General features: G+C 44.5%; 5 protein-coding genes across 5 annotated transcripts; 3 read left to right on the top strand and 2 right to left on the bottom strand.

Moving 5' to 3' along the window:
• Positions 1–1,315: 1,315 nt before the first annotated feature.
• On the top strand, positions 1,316–6,628 carry BRETT_004975 (uncharacterized protein; the record flags this gene model as incomplete). Its single annotated transcript, XM_041283462.1, has 1 exon — positions 1,316–6,628. One exon carries the CDS (start codon positions 1,316–1,318, stop codon positions 6,626–6,628), a length of 5,313 nt encoding a protein of 1,770 aa, XP_041136814.1.
• A 422-nt stretch (positions 6,629–7,050) lies between these two features.
• BRETT_004974 (uncharacterized protein) lies at positions 7,051–8,473 on the bottom strand (the record flags this gene model as incomplete). Its single annotated transcript, XM_041283461.1, has 2 exons — positions 7,051–8,090; positions 8,449–8,473. 2 exons carry the CDS (start codon positions 8,471–8,473, stop codon positions 7,051–7,053), a joined length of 1,065 nt encoding a protein of 354 aa, XP_041136813.1.
• A 2,059-nt stretch (positions 8,474–10,532) lies between these two features.
• RPL15B (60S ribosomal protein L15B) lies at positions 10,533–11,147 on the top strand (the record flags this gene model as incomplete). Its single annotated transcript, XM_041283460.1, has 1 exon — positions 10,533–11,147. One exon carries the CDS (start codon positions 10,533–10,535, stop codon positions 11,145–11,147), a length of 615 nt encoding a protein of 204 aa, XP_041136812.1.
• Positions 11,148–12,341: 1,194 nt separating this feature from the next.
• On the top strand, positions 12,342–14,126 carry ADE17 (bifunctional phosphoribosylaminoimidazolecarboxamide formyltransferase/IMP cyclohydrolase; the record flags this gene model as incomplete). Its single annotated transcript, XM_041283459.1, has 1 exon — positions 12,342–14,126. One exon carries the CDS (start codon positions 12,342–12,344, stop codon positions 14,124–14,126), a length of 1,785 nt encoding a protein of 594 aa, XP_041136811.1.
• Positions 14,127–14,686: 560 nt separating this feature from the next.
• GSC2 (1,3-beta-glucan synthase gsc2) lies at positions 14,687–20,416 on the bottom strand (the record flags this gene model as incomplete). The annotated part of the gene is made up of 1 exon (XM_041283458.1): positions 14,687–20,416. The coding sequence occupies one exon, from the start codon at positions 20,414–20,416 to the stop codon at positions 14,687–14,689; it is 5,730 nt and encodes a 1,909-aa protein (XP_041136810.1).
• Between the last annotated feature and the right edge of the window lie 493 nt (positions 20,417–20,909).

Below are 20,909 nucleotides of genomic sequence, written 5' to 3'. Positions count from 1 at the left end.
GTTGTTAAACGATATATTGCCATGGAATAACCAGACAATCAACTTCAGTTCACTACATGCCCTAATTCTTATTAGGGTAAATAAAGAAAGCATTGATGAATCATATGGACACAAATATTGAAATATATAATTTGAAAATATAACAGAAAACTTAGTAATGAAGGAAAAGAACTGATTGGAAAAAAATAATTTATTAAATGTAATCTATCAACTTGATTAATGAAATCCCAAATTTGTCATTCGGTACGAAATTATTTATTCCAGGAACCTGCACATCAGCACAAGCAATCAAAATAATACTTTTATCAATATTCTATCTGTTACTAACTTCAATTGAGACATTTTGCATAACTGGAAACATGGATACACTTAGAGTCTTGGTAGCAATTGGTAAATTGTGAGAAAAGTATGTGATCTACAAGATTTTCTCGCAAAACTATTCTTTTTGTCTCCTTTGAAAACGAACTAAATATTGTCCATTGTATTTTTCAATAGCTACAACTAAGGTACTACCAACATCAGTATTCATTCATATTTTCTGGCCCAATTTTCCCAAAATTTCGTTGCAGTTTTGTACTCAGTCGATTGACGTCATGTAGCATCTTCAATCTCATTGAGATTAATTAAACTTTGTGCATTTATATTATAGTGATAAGAATAGAATCAGAGATCCTAAAAAAAACGAAAATCGCGAAAATTTTAGTGCGAACGGAAAGGAGTGCTTTTCTGTAGTAGAGAGGCTGTGTAGCCGAAAATCAAACTTTCTCATAGACGGAACTAAATTCAATTTAACATTTAATTTTTCCTACTCGTCGTCATCCCCCTTTGTTCGAGTATTCTGCTTTTTTTCGGTTTCATTTAATTTGGAAAAAGACTTGCTCTCTTGACAAACATTTCACTCTAGGCAAGAGTCATAAGTCTTTCACGTGTGTATTATTAATTTTGCATCAAGTGAATTGGCCTGAAAGTGCACACCGTTTCGTATTTCACGTGATTTTATTTGCTTTCCTGGAAGGATTTTGTTCGCTTTGATCTTTCCATAGAAACGAATCCTAATCCGTTTTATCTCTGTTCAAACTTCGATCAGGGTTGTTCACATTTAGAGTATTTAAGAAAGAGACAAACTGACTTTCAAGCATTGCTTGTTGTTTGTCGGATTGATTACATTTGCCGCATATATCCGTTCTCCTCATATTTTGCGTTTCGGCTCATTTGATTTACATTTTGATCATCTACACAGATCTGCATACTTTATCCGCTTCCATCACTTTATTTCTCCATTAGGTTCATTGCATTTTAAAGATAAATCACAAGCATGGCTGGATATGTGCCCAAGATCAACCTTGGAAAATCAAATCTTGAAGAAACTAACGAAAATCGCACCGAAACCCATGGAATAGCAAAGCCGGTGAAAACCCGTAAAAGAGGGTTCAGTTTTCGAACACAGGTTAGTCCCCAGAAGCAGGAACCCGGAACTGGGCGATCACGTGCTTCGAGCATTCGTAGTATTCGAAGTACACAGTCATTACTTCCGCATACTCGTCTTCATCAAGGTTCAAGTTCTTCATCTTCAATGTCGAAATCTACAATTGATGCCTCATCGGTTGCGCAGGTGTTGAAATCGACACAACCTGGCTTCTCGAAGCAGGAAAACGGCGAGAATATAGAACTTAGAAAAGTTGACCAGACGTACAATCCTGGTGACTGGACTGGCTTTAGAAATACAGACGATTCTAACGAAGAAGATACACATTCACTGGTTGGTGCACAGACTAGTTCCGATTCTATGACTGGATCTGGTTCCGGAAATGGCTCTGGCTCTGGTTCCTGGAGCAATAGCAACAAACGAGAAACGCGTGGCCCCAATTTTGGACTGTTGAACAGCCATATGACCAACGATTCGACGATGGATTTAGGGCACGAGCCCAGTTACGACCTGAAATCTGGCAAGACGGTCAAAAAACAGCAGATTGTTCGCAAGTTAAACTTATTACATTCTCTTATAAATATTCTTCTTGGCAGATCTGAGCCTCTTCCTTCACTTGGAGGAAGACAGATCCCCATTACTGTGAATATCGGTCGTGTCGCGACGGAGTTTGCAACCACGCGAGATCGGCATGGGAATTATCAGCTTGTTGATGAGAGAAAAGGATCTCCTTATTTAAACAACACGATTACGTCCTCAAAATATACCGTGTTTAGTTTTCTTCCGCGGCAGTTGTTTGCCCAGTTTTCCAAGCTTGCCAACTGCTACTTCTTCATAGTTGCGATAATGCAGCTTGTTCCATCGTGGTCGACGACTGGTACAACAACCACTATTATTCCACTTGCTGTGTTTATGTCCATATCTATTGCCCGAGAAGGTTGGGATGATCTCCGGCGTCATAGGCTTGATAAACTAGAAAATGACCATATGACAAGTGTAGTGAGTGAGGGGACCAGCGAGGTGCCTATGAAGCCGTATAAGGATCATCAGGCTTCCCGAATGTCAAGATCGATGTCTGCAAGTAGAGTAAATGCTTCAGATTTTTCAGATGGCAGCGACCATGACAGCTCGGCGGCTAACTCGTTTATGAACGAGGATTTGATGGCAGATGAGGGAATAATCGTGAAGCGTACTCGATGGAGAGACCTCAAGGTGGGTCAGATCGTCAAGTTGAGTTGTAATGAATGGGTTCCGGCAGACATTGTTTTATTGACAAGCAACAACCCGTTGGGTGAGACGTTTGTGGAAACTATGGCATTGGATGGAGAGACAAACCTTAAAAGTAGAATGCCCAACACAGAGCTGCACAACCTGGCAAACAACGTCAAAAGTCTGTATGGGTTGCAGGCTAGGGTGAGAAGTGAAGATCCAAATCTTGACTTGTACAATTTTGAAGGTTCGTTGAACGTTGCCGATTCCACTACACATGAGAGCAGGAAGTTCCCGCTAGGTCCAGAGAATGTGATTTATAGAGGCTCGATTATCCGGAATACAAAGTGCTGCATGGGAATAGTGATATTCACAGGTGAAGAGACGAAGATTCGTATGAATGCAATCAAGAGGCCTCGTATTAAGGCTCCGAAAATGCAGAAGACCATCAACCATATTGTTATTTTTATGGTGTTTGTGGTGATATGTCTTTCGGCGTTCAGTATGATGGGCGAAAGATTGTTGTACCACGATTACGACAAGAAGAACTGGTACATATACCAGGAGGATGCTGGTGTTGCAGCCACATTGATGGGCTACATTATCATGCTGAATACTTTAATTCCGCTTTCATTGTATGTGACGACGGAAATTATCAAGGTCATGCAGCTGGTTCTTTTGCAGTGGGATATCGACATGTATGATCCCGATTCAAATACTCCAGCTGAGGCCAGAACAGCAACCATTTTGGAAGAGTTAGGGCAGGTCAGCTATATATTTTCTGACAAGACCGGCACTTTGACCGATAACATGATGCTTTTTAGGAAGTTGTCTGTTGGTGGTGTTGCCTGGGACCATGATGTGAATGAAAGGCTTCAGAAGGAGGCAGAAAGTGCAGAAAGTGTAGAAAGTGCCGGTGGAGAAGGAGGTGATGACACTAAAAGTGATGCAGAGTTGTTCAGACCTCCAAATGCACTTTCAAAGCTCCGATCGGCCTCTCCGCGCCCAAGTGAAGAGGTTCTTGGAAGAGGATCAGTGACATTTGCCGGTCGACCAAGTATGGCATCTTTAAGCAGAGGCAACATCAAGAAATCCGGTGCCGTACCATCTCGGAAGTTGAGCACTGCCAGTACGAAAAGTCGTGGAAGTGCATCGTCGAGTCTAAAATCGTCGGTGGATCTGATCCAATATATTCAGACACACCCACAGACCTTGTATGCAAGAAAGGCAAAGATGTTTCTGCTTTCGATGGCTCTTTGCCATACGTGTCTTCCTAAGAAAGTGGGTGAAAATGGTGGTCAGGGCTCATCTGAAAGTGGTAATGAGGAGGAAGAGGATGAAGACGGTGCTATTGAGTATCAGGCATCATCACCAGACGAGTTAGCCTTAGTCCAGGCTGCAAGTGACATGGGCTTTGTGTTTTTCTCTAGGAAAAGAGACAATGTCACACTCAAGTTGTATCCGAATGGATTCGACAAGGATCCTGCTTATGAGGAGTACAAGATTCTCGATGTGGTGGATTTCAGTTCTTCAAGGAAGAGGATGTCCGTCATTGTGAAATTCCCGAATAACCGGATCTACGTTCTGTGTAAAGGTGCAGATAACGTGATCATGAAAAGATTGCAGGCAAGACATATCGCTGAGGCTAAAAAAGAGCAGCTTTCCAAAAGCATCACTGAAAGAAAGCAGATGGAAGCAGACTTGGTTCTCAGCAACAGATCTATGGATATAGCATCTGCCAACGGGGGAAGAGTGTCTGGAATGAGTAAACCAAGAGTTTCAAGCATGAGTTTTTCTCCTCCTTCTCCATTTGCCGGCTCTGGTCCTAAGCTTTCGATTTCTTCTCTAACAGACAATGAGAATGAAAACAGAGAAGTTCAACAGGTTCTGGAGCAATCTCGCCGTTCGATGAATTTGCAACAGCGTCAAAAGTTCAAAGAGAGCAGTTACATTCCATCGGACAAGTTGTTGGTGAATGAGGAGTTTGTGATTGAGAGAACGCTTCAGCATGTTGATGAGTTCTCGTCGGACGGTTTGAGAACTTTGCTTTATGCGTGCAAACCAATTACGCAGGCTGAATTTGATACCTGGGAGGCCAAGTATGGAGCTGCAAAGATGGCAGTTAAGAATAGATCCAAGAAAGTCGAGGAAACTGGTGGAGAAATTGAGGAGAGTGGATTTAGCCTTTTGGGATGTACTGCAATTGAGGATAAATTGCAGGCGGGTGTTCCTGAGACAATCGAGAAACTCCGGCGGGCCGGACTTAAGATGTGGATGTTGACTGGCGATAAAAGAGAAACTGCAATTAACATCGGTTACTCGTGCAAGTTGATCAAGGACTACTCGAAAGTGGTAATTTTGTCGATTGAGAAAAACACAATATCCGAGTTGAGCACGATCATGAATGCGGCCGAAATTGAGCTCGATGAGGGTAATGTTGCACACTGCGTTGTAGTTATTGATGGTCCCACTCTATCGGCTATAGACGAGGATATGACGATTATGTCTGTGTTCATTTCGCTAGGAGTGAAGGCCGATTCAGTCATTTGCTGTAGGGCAAGCCCTTCCCAAAAGGCTTCACTTGTGGGCAGAGTTCGAAACTTGAAAAAAGGTAAAGTTACTCTTGCCATTGGTGATGGTGCCAATGATATTGCCATGATCCAAAATGCTGATGTTGGTGTTGGAATCACGGGAAAAGAAGGCCTTCAGGCCGCAAGAGTCTCTGACTACTCGATTGCACGGTTTAGATTTTTGCAAAAACTTCTTTTTGTCCATGGCAGGTATAACTATGTGCGAACGTCGAAGTTTGTTCTTTGCACGTTTTACAAAGAGCTCATGTTTTATCTTACGCAGTTCCTTTACCAGAGATACACCTTGTACACTGGTTCGTCGTTGTACGAGCCATGGTCTTTATCCATGTACAACACGTTGTTCACATCTTTGCCGGTGATGTTTGTTGGTATGTTCGACATGGATTTGCGTTCTTCAACTTTGATTGCGGTTCCCGAGTTGTATGCCATTGGTAGAGAAGGCCAAGCATTCAGTTTAAAAGTTTTCTTGCAGTGGATAATTTTGAGTGCATCGCAGTCGGTGACGTTGTTCTTTACCATGGTGTACATCTATGGCTTCAATGCAACTATGGACAATACCACATATCCACTTGGAAATGTCATATATACCGCAATAGTGTTTTTGGTGTCCACTAAATGCTGTCTAATTGAGACGCACAACATCTCTAAAGTCCCCGTTATAGCCTGGGTTATTTCAGTGGGTGGATGGCTTACCTGGCTTATTTTACTTGTTGGACTTAACCTTAATCGTCTCCCAAAGATCTTTTATGTGAGATATGGTCTTCTCTACCATTTTGGTCGCGACCCTACGTTTTGGGCCAGTATATTGGCACTCATATTTGTTGGTCTCTTTATGGATGTAATATACCACTTCTTGCGTGGATGGTTGCATCCAACAGATACGGATATTTTCCAGCAGTTGGAACAGGATCCAAATGTGAGGCAAAAACTAGAACTCTTGTCGTATGGATCGCTTAAACAAGGCTGGTGCTGGCTTCACCAAGATCAATTAGAAGAAAATACCATAAAGAGATGGCCTAAATCTCGTCGTGTTGCTCATGAAGTCAGCTCATTTATGCGTAAAGGTTCTGCACACACTTCGAAGGCCACACGCAAAAGAAGAGACATGATGGTTGATCCTCAAAAGCCACTTCCACAATCTCCTAAGGCTGTTACTGTTCATGCAACGGAGAGATATAACGATGTTATGCTTCCTTCAGGTAAAATAGTTAGGATTAGAAAGCAGCAAAAAGATTCTTATGGAGGAGGAGATACTGTTGGAAGCAGAAGGCCAAGAAGCAGAAGCAAGATTACAGGGATGTTCACGAGAAATAAGAATAAAAACAGCATTGTGGAAGAAACTGGAGAACTTAACATCGATGAAGTTTTACAGAGAAGGATGAAAGATTTAGAAGAGCAGTAAGGTGATATAGATATTGTATAGTATATTTTTAGATTAGTTTTAAGCTTCATTCCATTGAACTCGACTCACCACCTGTAGATTGTACGTATGTTATAATATTTTATCGTATTATATTGTATCTTTGGGATGCCCGCTCAATTATCGCGTTGTTACGAGTGAATAAATAAATAAATAGACGGAAAGCACTGCTAAGAGTATAGTGAAGATAAAAAAATAATGGACGTAGCAAGAAATCATGAAACGAAGCTAGGAGCTGGAAGTATCAACTGCAACAGATTAGATTTCAAATCTGTACTTATTCATACTTTCCCCTCATTTGCTACGTCGTTAATAACTAAAATAAAGAAGGAAAAGTCAAAAAATAGAGACGAAAAAAGGACAACAAAAAGCAAAAGAAAGAAGGTAGATCAGAAGAAACCTATCTAATTTGTAAGTTGCTTCTTATGATTGTAGTAGATAGCAAACGAGTCCACGATGGCCAAAGTAGAGGCGACAATGGAGAAAACTCCACCGTACAAGTGCTTGGTTGGGCACTTTGGTGTGTACTTAGGGCAAGTTTTCTGGAAAAGAAGAGTGGTCAAACCAGCAGACAAGATTGCTGTGAAATTGGATGTGGCAACTGGGTAGTTCAAAACAACTGATTCAGTTGTTGAAGCAACGGAGGAAAGTCCACCTGTAACGGCAGATATAATCTTCTTAAAGAAGTTATCGGCCTCTTTAGATGCTTTCGAAGCATTCTCCTTGATAGCGCCGGAAGCCTTTGATGCATTCTCTTTAATTGTGTCAGAAGCCTTCGAAGCATTCTCCTTTATGGAGCTGGAAGCCTTCTTGGCCTTATCTTTCAATGCTTCGGTTTTCGAAGGAGAAGTGGCCTTCTCGACTTTACTTGCTGCCGTATTGATACTCTTTTCGACTGGTGTAGACATATCTGAATTTTCTAGGTTTGTTGGTTCGACTATTTTTGCTGAACTGGAAATTTGTACAGAAACAGTTGGAAATGGATCGAGTAGTGGTAGTTTAGATACTTGAGACGATTTGCTGGATTTACCTTTTAATGGGCTATCGTTAAGATCGTTAGATAAACTTGAAGATTCAACGGCTGTAGATGTTTCGGAAACAGGAGTTTGGTCTTCAGAAAAATGAACAGAGCTTGACCTTTGGGGGGTACTTTCTGTATTCTTTTCTTGCTTGTGAGTTTCCTTTATAGCGGTTTCAGTGCCAGAAAGGGCTGTTTGAGAAGTTGCAATTGTACTTGTAGAAGGAACGGCGGTTGCTTGAGAACTTGATCTGCTTCTACTTCTTGCTAATTTACTTGTTGATCTGTATAAGGATGCAACTGATTTAGCAGGGGATAAATGGTGCGTGTGACGCTCTTTTCGGCTTGGTGAAGACGATTTGTTTGGTTTTCTTGTTTTTTTCTTATTTCTGGAGCGAGATAAGAGGCAAAATATCAGGTTCTGGTCTGATTAGACTTTGATCTGATTGTGGATGTGGGAAAGTAAAAGAGGGAGAAACCAAAAGGGAAAAGAAAAAGGATAGAGTGGGAAACAAGAAAAGAATTAGGGATAGCAAGGAAAAAAATGGATTGTAGAAAAAAAAAATAAATGAAGGAAGACGGTTCATAATAGTGATGGGAACAGCGAGTGGGAAACAGCAAATCAGAAGACAGGACAAGGGGGCATAAAGCTAATATGCAGAAATGGGGAAGTTGCTGCAGTGAGAGAGATATATCAATTATTGATCTGATAGAGAGAGGTTCAAAAAAAAAGCGCGAATGACCAATGTTTGGGCTGGGCGGAAAGCTTGCCCGATAGTGGGACTGAATTTAATCTGGAGAAACGGCATGCGTAAATCCCGGAGTAATCTTCATCACATCACTTGCGTTTTTTATTTTTTTTTATTTTTCCTTTCCCATAGCGAACAAAAAATGAATAATTTCAAATAGTGCGTTCCAGCGATAACAAGAATGCGAAAGATAAAAAAAACTTGTTCTTTCATAACAGGAACCGTAATAATGAAAACTCGCCCGGGTCAAACTTCGGAAAACAAACGCATGCGAAGTGAAATAAAGCCAAACCTTAAATTATGCTATTCCCCGCATTAAGCAAATTAGGGATGCCGAATTTATCAATTTTCTAAAATGGCTAAATTAGACGAAACATCAAAGTGAAAACAAACTGGACTTCATAATTTGATTAAATGATTCATCAGTTACATCTTCGAATGCAGAAGTCTGACCACTCCTGAAAAATGAATGCATAGCATTTTTTACCCCAATTTTTTTTTCTTTCATGTTTTCCTAGCTCCCGTGACAATTTGCAGTTTCCCTGTGCGGAATCATGTGAGATTTCACATTAGTAAAAGCACAATTGGTATTCATTAATTCATTTCAATAGCATCATTCAATTTCCTGAATGAATGAACTCATGCTGTTCTACATGATTTTGGATTTGTTTCCGCATCTTCGACCAATCATCGGCAAGCAATATTGAGTAGGGTTTCTATTCTCGGTAATTTGAGTATTAGTGCATTCCAACATTTTAAACTTTAGTTCTCTCAATTTCGTGCTCAAAAAGCGGTTTTCCCGCACTAATATTATGCTTCAGATCAATAAATTTGTATCAGCACAGGTTGGTTGAGCCTGTCGCTTATTTCCACAATAAATTTAGTGAATTTTGTCTATCCAATCCCTTTGCATTAAATTCAAACGCTTATCAAATCATAATTCAATCCCTAATCTCCCCACAAAGTTACTTATTTCTTCAACTTGAAACCATCAATGTGTTGCTAAACTTTTTGCAATTTCTTTAAACTTCCGTTATCCTCTGAGTGTCATCATAATATAAGATCAAGAATGAAAATCTGAAAAATAAAGATTTTTTTCCCCTAAGTTATCCACCTAGTCCACAATTAGATTGTAAAATACACTTAACAAAGTAGAAAATCAGCCGTCCCGTTAAAATGCATCGTTAATTTCTGTTAGTATTGCTAAATCGTTAAACTTCGGCCAATAAATGGCGTGGTACAGAAAATTCGTCATAGTAAGTCCTGTTACTTACAACTTGAGATGCATTCTTCTTGTTGCTTTGAATTATTAATCAAGTAATTCAGAAAGAATGTATCTATTGCTATCATGAAATGGAATTTTGTGCGAAATCATGGGCATAAATATGTTAGCGGAGATGTATCTATTTAATCAGTTGAAATCTGACGTGAGTATGACAAGTACTACAAAATATCCCATTGTTTTTATCTAACAGCGCTAAAACACTCATATTCTGTTCTTTGTGCCCGGTTTGGTGTACAGGTGTCTGCGAACGTTAAAGATCCCAGATTCTTTAGACAGTCTAAATTTGGCGTAAACAAAGGAACCAGTGATATATCTACGTTTAGGATCGACCAGGTTGATAGGGCATAGAAGATTTAACTCAAATACAGTATGCACATATTACAAACATGTGAAAAACTTGAAGATGAAACTAGCTAATTAGTCAACCGCCAATAATCAATCTTCTAATAGCTACTATGCGAGAGCCTCTCTGCAATTTCTATTTGCATGCTGATGTAATCGGCACCTTCCGTATCATTACCTCGGTGCAATCAAAACACTAATGGAAAGTGTGTAGAAAGTAGAGAACATGAAAAATGTGGAATGAACTTAAATGTAAGCACTTAATCACGTGATTCATCACAAAATATCTAACCCTGATATTTTGGTATAGGGTTTTTCGTTTTGGATTTTTTTTTGTGCACAAAATTTTTTTTATCTTCAGTCAGCATCGCGATGGGAGAAAGGAATAATTTTTAACATACTTGAGCACCAACTAGTGATTAACCAGGTCTTAAACTTGAGGACTTGAACCAACCACAAATTAACGAGTGTTGCGAAAACTAATAACCGAAAATGGGTGCCTACAAATACGTTGAAGAATTGCACAGAAAGAAGCAGTCTGATGTTATGAGATTCTTGTCAAGAGTCAGATGCTGGGAATACAGACAAAAGAATGTTATTCACAGAGCTTCGAGACCAACCAGGCCAGAAACCGCCAGAAAGTTGGGATACAAGGCCAAGCAGGGATTTGTTGTCTACAGAGTCAGAATCAGAAGAGGTAACAGAAAGAGACCTGTCAGAAAGGGTGTTAACTACGGTAAGCCAACAACTCAGGGTATTAATGAGTTGAAGTACCAGAAGCCAATGAGAGCTACTGCCGAGGAGAGAGTTGGAAGGAGAGTGAGTAACTTGAGAGTTCTTAACTCATACTGGGTTAACCAGGATTCTTCATACAAGTACTTTGAGGTTATTTGTGTTGATCCATTCCACAAGGCTATCAGAAGAGACCCAAGATACAACTGGATCTGCAACCCTGTTCACAAGCACAGAGAACAGAGAGGTCTCACTTCCGCTGGAAAGAAGTACAGAGGTATCAAGAAGGGCCATTTGTACAACAAGACCAGAAAGGGTCAATACCACAACTGGAAGGTTCACAACACTCTTTCTTTGTGGAGATACAGACATTAAGCAAGTTAGTGATGCTTGCCTGCGGTTCCTTTATTGGCCGTTCGTTCAGCATGTGACTGCTTTATTGTTTCAATTTTTTGACGTCAGTTCTTTGCATTCATTCTATTGAATGCTATATCTGCTGGGTTTATAGTTAATTTTATGCTGTAATTTGGCCGTTTGGGGCTTGATGATTAAGAAATGTGTACTGCCTGTAAGTTGTAATTCTAGGTGCTTTACATTTTGTAAGTGAATGTCTTTTTCTAGAAGCATCCTGATTTTCAATGAAGAACTCACAATAACAACATTGTAACTGCTAATAGATGAATCTTCGGGAAGATATACATGAACAACCTTACCTACGTAACTGTTCATTTCGAACTCATATGGCTGCTCGCCTGCTTACTTCTTTAGTGAGCGAAAAAACTTTGTGCGCTGAAATTTTTTTTTTTTTTTTTTTTTTTCACCGCTGACTTCTTCACCCTGACGTCCCTCGATTGTTCGGCAAAGTCAGTTTTCAGTAATGGCTATTGTGTAAAAAGCAGCCCCTCTCATTCTTTGCCCCGTTAAGTTTGAAACAGAGAAGACAAATCTGACTCCACGCACAAGACTAAGTCACTGGAAAACAAATAAAAAAAGAATTTGGGATTAGGATGAAGTTGTTTGGTGCTAATTTTCAAATGGATCTGCAGCATGATCTGACCACATACATAGTATATATATTTTGGAATTAATACTTGGACCAGGATCTTTTCCCTGCTTTAATATGCATACATTGATCAGTGATTATTCGTTATCAGCTTTAAGTCATGAATCAATCGATCAGACTTTCTCCGCTTGAAAAAAAAGTCCACTTACCCACTTTAGGCGCTACAGAGTTAGAAACATGGACAAGAGAAAAAAAGAATCAAAAAGTATAATGTAGTTCTGAAAGCTAATACCGGTTAATTAATTAAAAAAAAATTACTGCTTACTCATTACCGCTCGCCCTATTAAAAAGGGAGCGAGAAAAATAATTCACGATAATTAAAATAAAAAAATTAAATTAAGTACAAGACATCGGCTTCCAAATTATTCTCGCATACCTTAGGGGCATCAGAACAAACCGAGCAATATTGATCAGTTCTTGTTCGACACTTCTCCTGCATCAGGCATTTTCTTGATCTCTGCGATAAAGCTTAATTGTCGATTGAACTGAATAAAACTGCAAACATTATGGCAGAAACGAAAGCTTACGAGAAGACAGCAATTTTGTCTGTCTACGATAAAACCGGACTACTTGACCTTGCCAAGGGCCTCATTGCCCACAAGGTGAGATTGCTAGCTTCCGGAGGCACAGCCCGTCTTTTGAGGGAGTCAGGTTTCCCGGTGGAAGATGTTTCAACCATTACCCATGCCCCAGAGATGCTTGGTGGCCGGGTTAAAACTTTGCATCCTGCAGTTCATGGAGGTATTTTGGCAAGAGACACGGAGTCTGACAACAAGGAGCTGGCCCAGTACCACATTGAAAAGGTGGACTTCGTCGTTTGCAACTTGTACCCATTTGAGGAAACAGTTGCCAAGATAAATGTGACAATTGCGGAGGCAGTTGAGCAGATTGATATTGGAGGAGTCACCTTGCTCCGTGCAGCAGCCAAGAATCATGCGAGAGTGACGATTGTTTCGGATCCAAACGACTATCCGGCATTCCTCGAGGATCTCCAGCAGTACAACGAGATTTCGGAGCCCCTCAGAAAGAAGTTTGCACTAAAAGCCTTCGAGAGAACTGCACAGTACGATTCGGATATATCTGACTTCTTCAGGAAGAAATACGCAGAGGGAACCTGCCAGCTCCCTCTCAGATATGGTGTGAATCCTCACCAGAAGCCTGCCCAGGCCTTCATGAAGGTCGGAAAGCTTCCATTCACAGTTTTGAACGGTGCTCCAGGCTACATCAACCTTCTTGATGCTCTTAACTCGTGGCCTTTGGTCAAGGAGCTTTCTGCATCTTTGAATCTTCCTGCTGCTGCATCCTTCAAGCACGTTTCACCAGCTGGTGCTGCAGTTGGCATCCCATTGACCGAGACCGAGAAGAAGGTTTTCTTTGTTGATCACATCAAGAACCTCTCACCTTTGGCAAATGCTTACGCCAGGGCCAGGGGTGCCGACAGAATGTCGTCATTCGGTGATTTCATTGCTCTTTCGAACATTGTCGATGTCCCTACTGCCACCATCATCTCTAAGGAGGTTTCAGACGGTGTTATTGCTCCAGGCTACGAGCCTGAAGCTTTGGCGATCTTGAAAAAGAAGAAGAGAGGTAAGTACTGCATTTTGCAGATTGATCCAAACTACAATCCACCTTCCAAGGAGACCAGGCAGGTGTACGGAGTGTGCTTGGAGCAGAAGCACAATGATGCCATCATCAACTCGTCGTCGTTCAAAGAGATTGTTTCTCAAAACACCAAGCTCACCGACCAGTCCATCATTGATTTAACCGTTGCTACAATTGCCTTGAAGTACACGCAGTCGAACTCAGTGTGCTACGCTAAAAACGGTATGGTTGTTGGTCTTGGAGCCGGCCAGCAATCACGTATTCACTGTACGAGATTGGCAGGAGACAAGTGCAACAATCTTTGGTTCAGGCAGCACCCAAGAGTGCTTTCCATGAAGTGGGCGCACGGAGTTAAGAGACCTGAAAAGGCCAATGCAATTGACTTGTTTGTGACTGGACAGATTCCAACCGAGGAGCCTGAAAAGAGCGATTACGAGTCGAAGTTTGCCGAAATTCCAAAGCCTTTGTCTGCCGAGGAGAGAAAGGAGTGGCTTTCGAAACTTACGGATGTTGCACTTTCGTCAGATGCATTTTTCCCATTCTCGGACAATGTTTTCAGGGCTGCTCGTTCCGGTGTCAAGTACATCGCTGCACCATGTGGATCCATTAACGACAAGGCGGTGATTGATGCTGCCAATGCTCGCGGTATTGTTTTTGTCGAGAATCCAATCAGGTTGTTCCACCATTAGGATTAGTAATGTGTATGTTTGTATATTGAGTAATTGAGGATCAAGTAAGTTAAGGACTGGAAGTAGGAAAGTAATTGAAGAAGGAAAGTCATTGAAGTAGGAGAGAAGTAGAAAGAGTAATTGAGGCGGAAAAGTAATTGAGTAATTGAAGAATGAAAGTAATTGAGGTAGGAGAGTAACTGAAGCAGGAGAGTAACTGAAGTAGGAAAGTAACTGAAGCTAAATACCAAAGTTATGTGGGAGGAATAACTGAAGCTAATCAAATAAGCCAAAATGTATTCTACCTACATTAACACTACATCAAACTCAATAACAAGTATAAATTCAAAACAAGGAAATGATGAGAAAAACAAACAAAAATCAGCATTAAGCTGAGATAGTAAGAAAGACAAGAAAATATATAATATAACACAGACACCAAACAAGCACCACCAAAGTAAAAAAAAGTCCTGATGGTACAGTATAATGACAAGATGATGCAAAGCGGAGAAAGAAATGGGCTGAGAGCACACCTATTTACTCCTTTTGGGAAAGTAAGCAAAGCATCCCCGCTAAGCCATTCAAGCCTTGGTGGAGAATGTCTTCAAGGATGTAGTGGTGGTCCAGTGAGGCTTGTAAGTGCCAGAACCGAAACCAGTATCGTTATTACTCTGGTGTCTTGGCTGGAAAAGACCCTCGGCAAATGAAGGCAAGGAGATGTCATCAAAGTTGACCAAGTCCATAGCACCGACAACAGCAGGGGCGGCAATCAACACAACAAAGACGATAAGCACGAAGAAGTACAAGGCAGAGTATTTTCTGATCATTCTCTTTCTCAACCTGGCCTGCTTGAGCGAGTAGATCGGAGGTCTGATCTGCTTGTTAGGCTTCAACCAGAACAACATCAAGGAGTGCCACTTGTCAATGTAAGGAAGAAGCAAGATTGGGAACTGAAGGAAGAGGATCACGTGTCCCAAGACAAAGTCTCCTGCAAACTGCGACATCTCGATCACCTTGGCAAAGAACTCTCTTGTAGGTTGAGTCCATGCGGCAATTCCAAGTCCGGAACCGTACCATTTACCGGTCCAGAAGGCGATGTTCGAGCGATCATTCTTGAACTCCCGGGTGAGGAAACACAAGGTGATGATCTTGAACACCAATCTCTGGATGTAGATCATGGTGGCGAGTCCGATCAACATTCTGACGAAACTGAAGCCCTCCAAGCACCACATGACGATGTAGAAGATGAGATTGACGACAACGGCGATACCGTGGGCAATGCCGGCCATAACGGCACCTGTTTTCTTGCAGCAGACACCCAAAAGTGGGCCTGCACAACATGAAATGCCCAAGCAGCCTCCAAGAACACCCATGTCGATGACAATTGGAGCCAAGGCACAGATGACGACTCTGAGACAGGAGTTGACTTTGGAGCTCTTGTTGACCTCATTCTGAGAATTCATGAATGTGAAGCAGACGAAAAGACCAGCCGTGTAGAGTGCGCACGGAATGGTGTCCGAGAACAACAAGTTAGACCGGTGAGGCTTGGTGAAGTCACCAGCACCCTTTTCGGAAGAGTCTCCGATGGTCTTGCGCTTCAAACCGGTGATTCTGGACCTGGTGAGACGGACGAAGCCGATCCACGAATTCCTGTGCCACTTGGTGTTACCACGAGACAGCCAGCGGATGAAATCCCTGTAGTCGATGAAGTAATCATCCCAGGCGAACTGGTGAGGGTTGAAGACGAATGGAGAGAACAAGAAGGCAACGATAATGGCCCAGAACCAGAGCAAAGCCGGCTGCCAGTGAGCGACGGTTGAAAATAGAAGCATGATCAAGAGTCTGGCACCCATGTAGATGGTAGAGTCTGCGAAACGAGAGTACAAGACAGAGAATGGGATTCTGGAAGTGGCGAAACCTCTACCGGTGGCAATATAACGGGCACCACCGACGCAGACGTTGTTAATAAGCGAAGAAGAGTAGATCTGGGCTGTGAAGACCTCGAATAGAGGTGACAGAGAGATGAAGTCGCGGCCCACACGGTAGCACATTCTCCAGATTCCCCTCTCGATCAACTCCTGGACCAACAAGGGCACGAAGGAGATGAAGAAGACGATGAATATGGACAAGGTGTAACGTCTGATCCAGTCGATGGCCGGCGACAAGTTGTAGCAGCCCAACGGATACAAGATATCGGTGATGGGCTTGTTCTTGTCGTAGATGCAGATGATGGACTCGTGTGCAAGACCATTCAAGTTGACCAAGGTGAGCATGAACATCTGAAGCGAGAGCTGGATGAACAAGTTGTTGATATGGAAACCGAGATGCGCGTAGTAGAAGGTGAGGAAGCGGTCCAATGGGAGCTGCGTTCCCATGTAATAGTATTCACGGGAAAGAATCTGCTCACCCATACCGGCACCGATCTTGGTGGTGAAGTTCAAGATGGAGCCGAAACCAAGATCTCTACCTTTACCGCACTGGAAGTACTCGCAGTGCTTGATTCGTCCACCACGGATCATGGCCTTCATACCGGCGTAGATATCCTCGTTCAAGTGGAGACCCTTCTGGGCTTTGGAGATACCTCCTCTGGTGGTCATCCAGATGGCATTTAGGAAATCGGGGTGACCGTAATGCAACTTACCACCGATCTGGGCAAGAGTACGGGCAAACAAGGTACCGAAGGTCTGCTCTTTTCCGGCAGCAACGTCTCCCAAGACACCGGAGTTCTCGGAGAAGATGTACTCCCTTGCACCGACAATGGCAACGGGGTGGGTAACCTTGCCGGGCTCCTTGTTCAAAGTTGGAGCGTAAGGGTTGACGTGTTCCACGTTCATGTCCTCGAACTCGGCCAAAACAGACCGGATCTTCAAGCACTCCTCCAAGTAGTTGTCCTGGTTGGCATCGATCAACTCCAAGTACTCACCTCTGGTGAAGATAAGTGCGTGGTTCTGGTTGTCGGACTTTCCGTCTCCCAAGATCGGGTTGCCGGAAAGCTGGATTCTGAACTTTGGTCTTCTTCTTCCATTTTCCAGGATCTCGCAGTGGCCATCGATGAGAGCCGAGTAGATTCGAGGTTCCTCACCCTCGTGGAGTGGTGGTTCCTCGTCCAAGTAGGCAATCTGCAAGTCTGGGTAGGCCCTGAGCAAGAATTCGGCATTCTCCAACTCGGCAGGCTTGAACTTGGTCAACCGCTGCATGGAAACGACAAACTTGAACTTTCTTCTGGCCATACGCTCGAGCTCACGCTCTAGACCCTCTGCGTTTCCGCCGAACATCTGCACAATCTCCGGGTTCTCGACACGGTACAACAACTTGATGGCCCTAGCGTAGTTCATGAATCCGGAAACGGTCCTGTACAAGGTCTGGGACCTGAGAGAGGCCCAGATACGAGTTCTCAAAGTGTATTCAGGAGCAGAGGACTTGAAGCCGATGCAATAGAAGGGCAAGTCGTCGATCTCCTGCTTGACCTCGTCGTCTTTGTCCTCGCCATTGTTCTCGTAGGCAGCAGTCTCTTCGGCCAAGATCTTGGTGTCCTTGACAAAGCAGTCCCACTCGATGGGGTGCAACTGCTTCAAGTACTCCAACAAGGTGACCCTGGAGAACTGGTCGTCCTCGCGGATGATCTCACGCAAAGAGAGCAAGATCTTCTCAGAGTAGTGAGGCGTGAAGACGGTGAAAGTTGGCATGTTGTCGACTGGCAAAGGCTCTGGGATCGGGGTTGCCAAGGACTGGGCAAAGAAGGATATCCGGCGCTCAGCCTCGGAGTTCTTGGGGAAGAACTCGGTCTCGAAGTTGTTGTCGTCCTGGGAAATGAAGAATGTGGGGGCCCGAAGAGTCCTCTTTCCCTCGACCTCGGATGGCACCTGGTGGTACAACAACTTCTGGACGTGGTCGATGGCAAGCAAGTGCTCCCTGTACATGGAGATGATGATTGCGTTCCAGACCTGGGAGATGAGCACCTTTGGCTTGTACTTGATCTCCATGTCGGTTGTGGCGAGGATCTTGGAGTAGATCCGCTTAGGCAGCCGGGTGAAGATGTTCCTCCAGGGCGTCAAGATGGAGATACCCAAGTAGAAGGAGCGGCCGACGGAGAACACGCAGTTGACCAAGATGTACCACATGTAGGTATCGAGGAAGAACAAGATGAAGTCGGTTGCGATCATGAGGCCCAAGGTGATCCGGGCCTGCTGGCGACACAAGACGTCGCCGAACCAGGACTCACCCCTGCACCGCATGACGCTGATGCTGAGGTCGCGAATCGGGTCCTTGATGGAAAGCACGAGGAAGAAGTAGGACTCGGAGAACTTGGCGATGAACACGCAGAACCATAAGAGCCACGACAAGTACATGTCGAGGCCGTGGAGCTTGTAGAACGAGGCCGTGAAGGTCTGCTGGGCGACGTAGCGACGCGACGAACTCTTCATGTACGACGTGAAGAGCCCGCCCAAAGGCATGAGGGCCAAGTAGCAGATCGTGGCGACTGCGATGAAGAACGCGACGATGGAGACGGCGTAGGCGGACTTGGAGTACGTCTGGAGGCCGGCCCACGCAAACACGAACACCACGGGGGCCAAGTTGATTGCTAAGAGCAGCACGAGGAACATCATACGGCGGGCAAGGTGCTGGCGGCCGGCCCATGCCCGGGGCACGAAGAACCACTCAAAGATCGTGGCGAAGATGTTGATGATGACTGCCACAGTGCCACCGAGGGCGGCTGAGGCCCACCGGGAGGATGCAAGCGGCTGGTTGTTCAACACCTGGACGTAGTTGTGGGTGTAGAGAGTTGGTGCATTGTACGCAACGTAGATCCAGAACATGGAGATGTGGATGATCCACACACGGTTGAAGTTGGTCACCACGTGGAGCCAGGTCCGGACCTCCTTGTAGGTCTTGAAGAAGGCCTTGTCCCAGTCGACGTCGCCGAGGTGGAAGAACCGCTCCTCGGGTGGGAAGTCGATGATCCGCGTGCCGTCATCCACGGCCATCCGGGCGATGCCCTCCGGGTACCAGAAGAGCTGGTTGACGTCGTCGTAGCCGATCACGTGGTTGTGGTCGTGCTCGCGCTTGACGAACCGCCCGTCCACCACCTGGTACACCTGGTCCCGCAGGAACTGGTACACGGGGGTCACCACGCGGTTCAGATAGTCACCCTCTGCCACAGGGTCCGTCCGGTTCTTGCAGGCGTCCGAGTACAAGTAGTCCAGGGCACACTTGTACACGAAGCACAAGAGCTCCGGCGTGAACCGCACCTGGTTCGACTCGCCCCATAGCAGCAGCCAGAGGGCGATCTGCCGGACTCTTTCAAAGGGTGTGAGCCCGTTCATCTTGGCTTTCCACCGGTAGTCAGCCGCCTGCAACGAGTCGTCGCCCTCCAACTCGCTCAGCGTCTTGCTGGTGTCGCCCCCGTTCTCCTCAACGGCCTTGCGGGCCTTCTTCGACTTCCGCTTTGCCTTCCGGGCCTTCCTGCTCATCTTTCCCACCTCCAAGTTGCGGAACCCGATCTCGTCGTCAATGTCCATCTGGGCTGCAAAGTACCACCGCTTGTAGTTGGCCCTGTCGCCGCCCACGTAGTCCGCGTGCAATGAGAGCAATGCCTGCGATGGCGACATCCGCGACGACCGCGAGTCCAACAACGTCATGAAGTAGTCAAAGACGTTTCTCATCGAGTCCCGCTGGAACCCAAACTTGTTGCTCAAGTCGATGAAGATATCTTCTATCTGTTCCACAGTCACAGGTGCCTGGTTGTCCGCCGTCCACGCTGGATACGGGTCTGTGGGGAGCACCACCATGCCCTGGTCGTACGGGGCTGCCCCGTAAGCAGGGGTCGATGCCCCCGACGACCTTCCCCCGCCGTAGCTCATCTGCGACGGCGTGTACTGTGCCCCTCCTCCGTACTCGTCGTACTGGGTGCCCGATGCTGTGCCCCCGGCCTGGCCGTAGCTGAAGTCCGAGTACGCCTCGTCTCCGTGGCCGGGCTCGTAGTATCCTTGTTGGTTGCCCATTTGGCTGTTCATCTGGTTGCCCATCTGCTGGCTCGGCTGACCGTTCATTGGCTGGCTTTGCTGGCCCTGCTGGCCCTGATCGCCCATCGCCTGGCCCTGCTGGTCATAGTATCCGCCATCCTGGTACCCTTGTTCGTAGTACCCATTTGCATCCTGTGGAATCTGTCCACCTTGTGCACCCTGTCCACCTTGGGGAACCTGTTCGTAATACTCCCCCCGGCTCATCCCAGGATCCGCCTGCCCAGCTCCGTTCTCTCCGTAGTATCCTCGCTGGCCGTTGTTTCCGTCATAATTCTCGTTGTACGACATCTTCTTCGGTGTTAGTATTCAACTGCTTTGTGTCCTATCGATCCACCAAATGCGAGACTTGGATTGCAAATCAAGCTCCGGAGAATGAGGAATGAGGAATGAGGAATGGAGAAAGAAGAATAAAGGATAAAAAAATAAAGAAAGTGAAAGCGAAAGGGAAATGAAAAGGAAAAGGCAACGGGAAAGAAACAAAAGCTCAAGCCAATCGTGCCAGATCAGAAATAAATATTTGGCACCTCATGCAGAGAATATGTGCAGGGCAGAAAAATAAAAATTAAAAAATTAAACACGACGCGCTGAAACCTCTCCTATAACAACAAACACAATAAGAAATAAAAAAGGAGATTATCTCAGATACAGGAAAAAATTTTCCTCCTCTATCTCAGCTCCAACTCCTTTTGAATTTTTATCTCCTTCGCTGAGGCGCAGAAAACTTGTCTCGAAACAAACAAATCACAATTCCAGGCATCCAAAGAAAAGCAACAAATTAATA

The sequence above is a fragment of the Brettanomyces bruxellensis genome, chromosome 7 (genome assembly GCF_011074885.1).
Source record: "Brettanomyces bruxellensis chromosome 7, complete sequence".
In the NCBI taxonomy this organism is placed as follows: Eukaryota; Fungi; Ascomycota; class Pichiomycetes; order Pichiales; family Pichiaceae; genus Brettanomyces; species Brettanomyces bruxellensis.
Note: the sequence above shows the minus strand (reverse complement) of the source record. Positions and strands in the feature narration are given on the sequence as shown.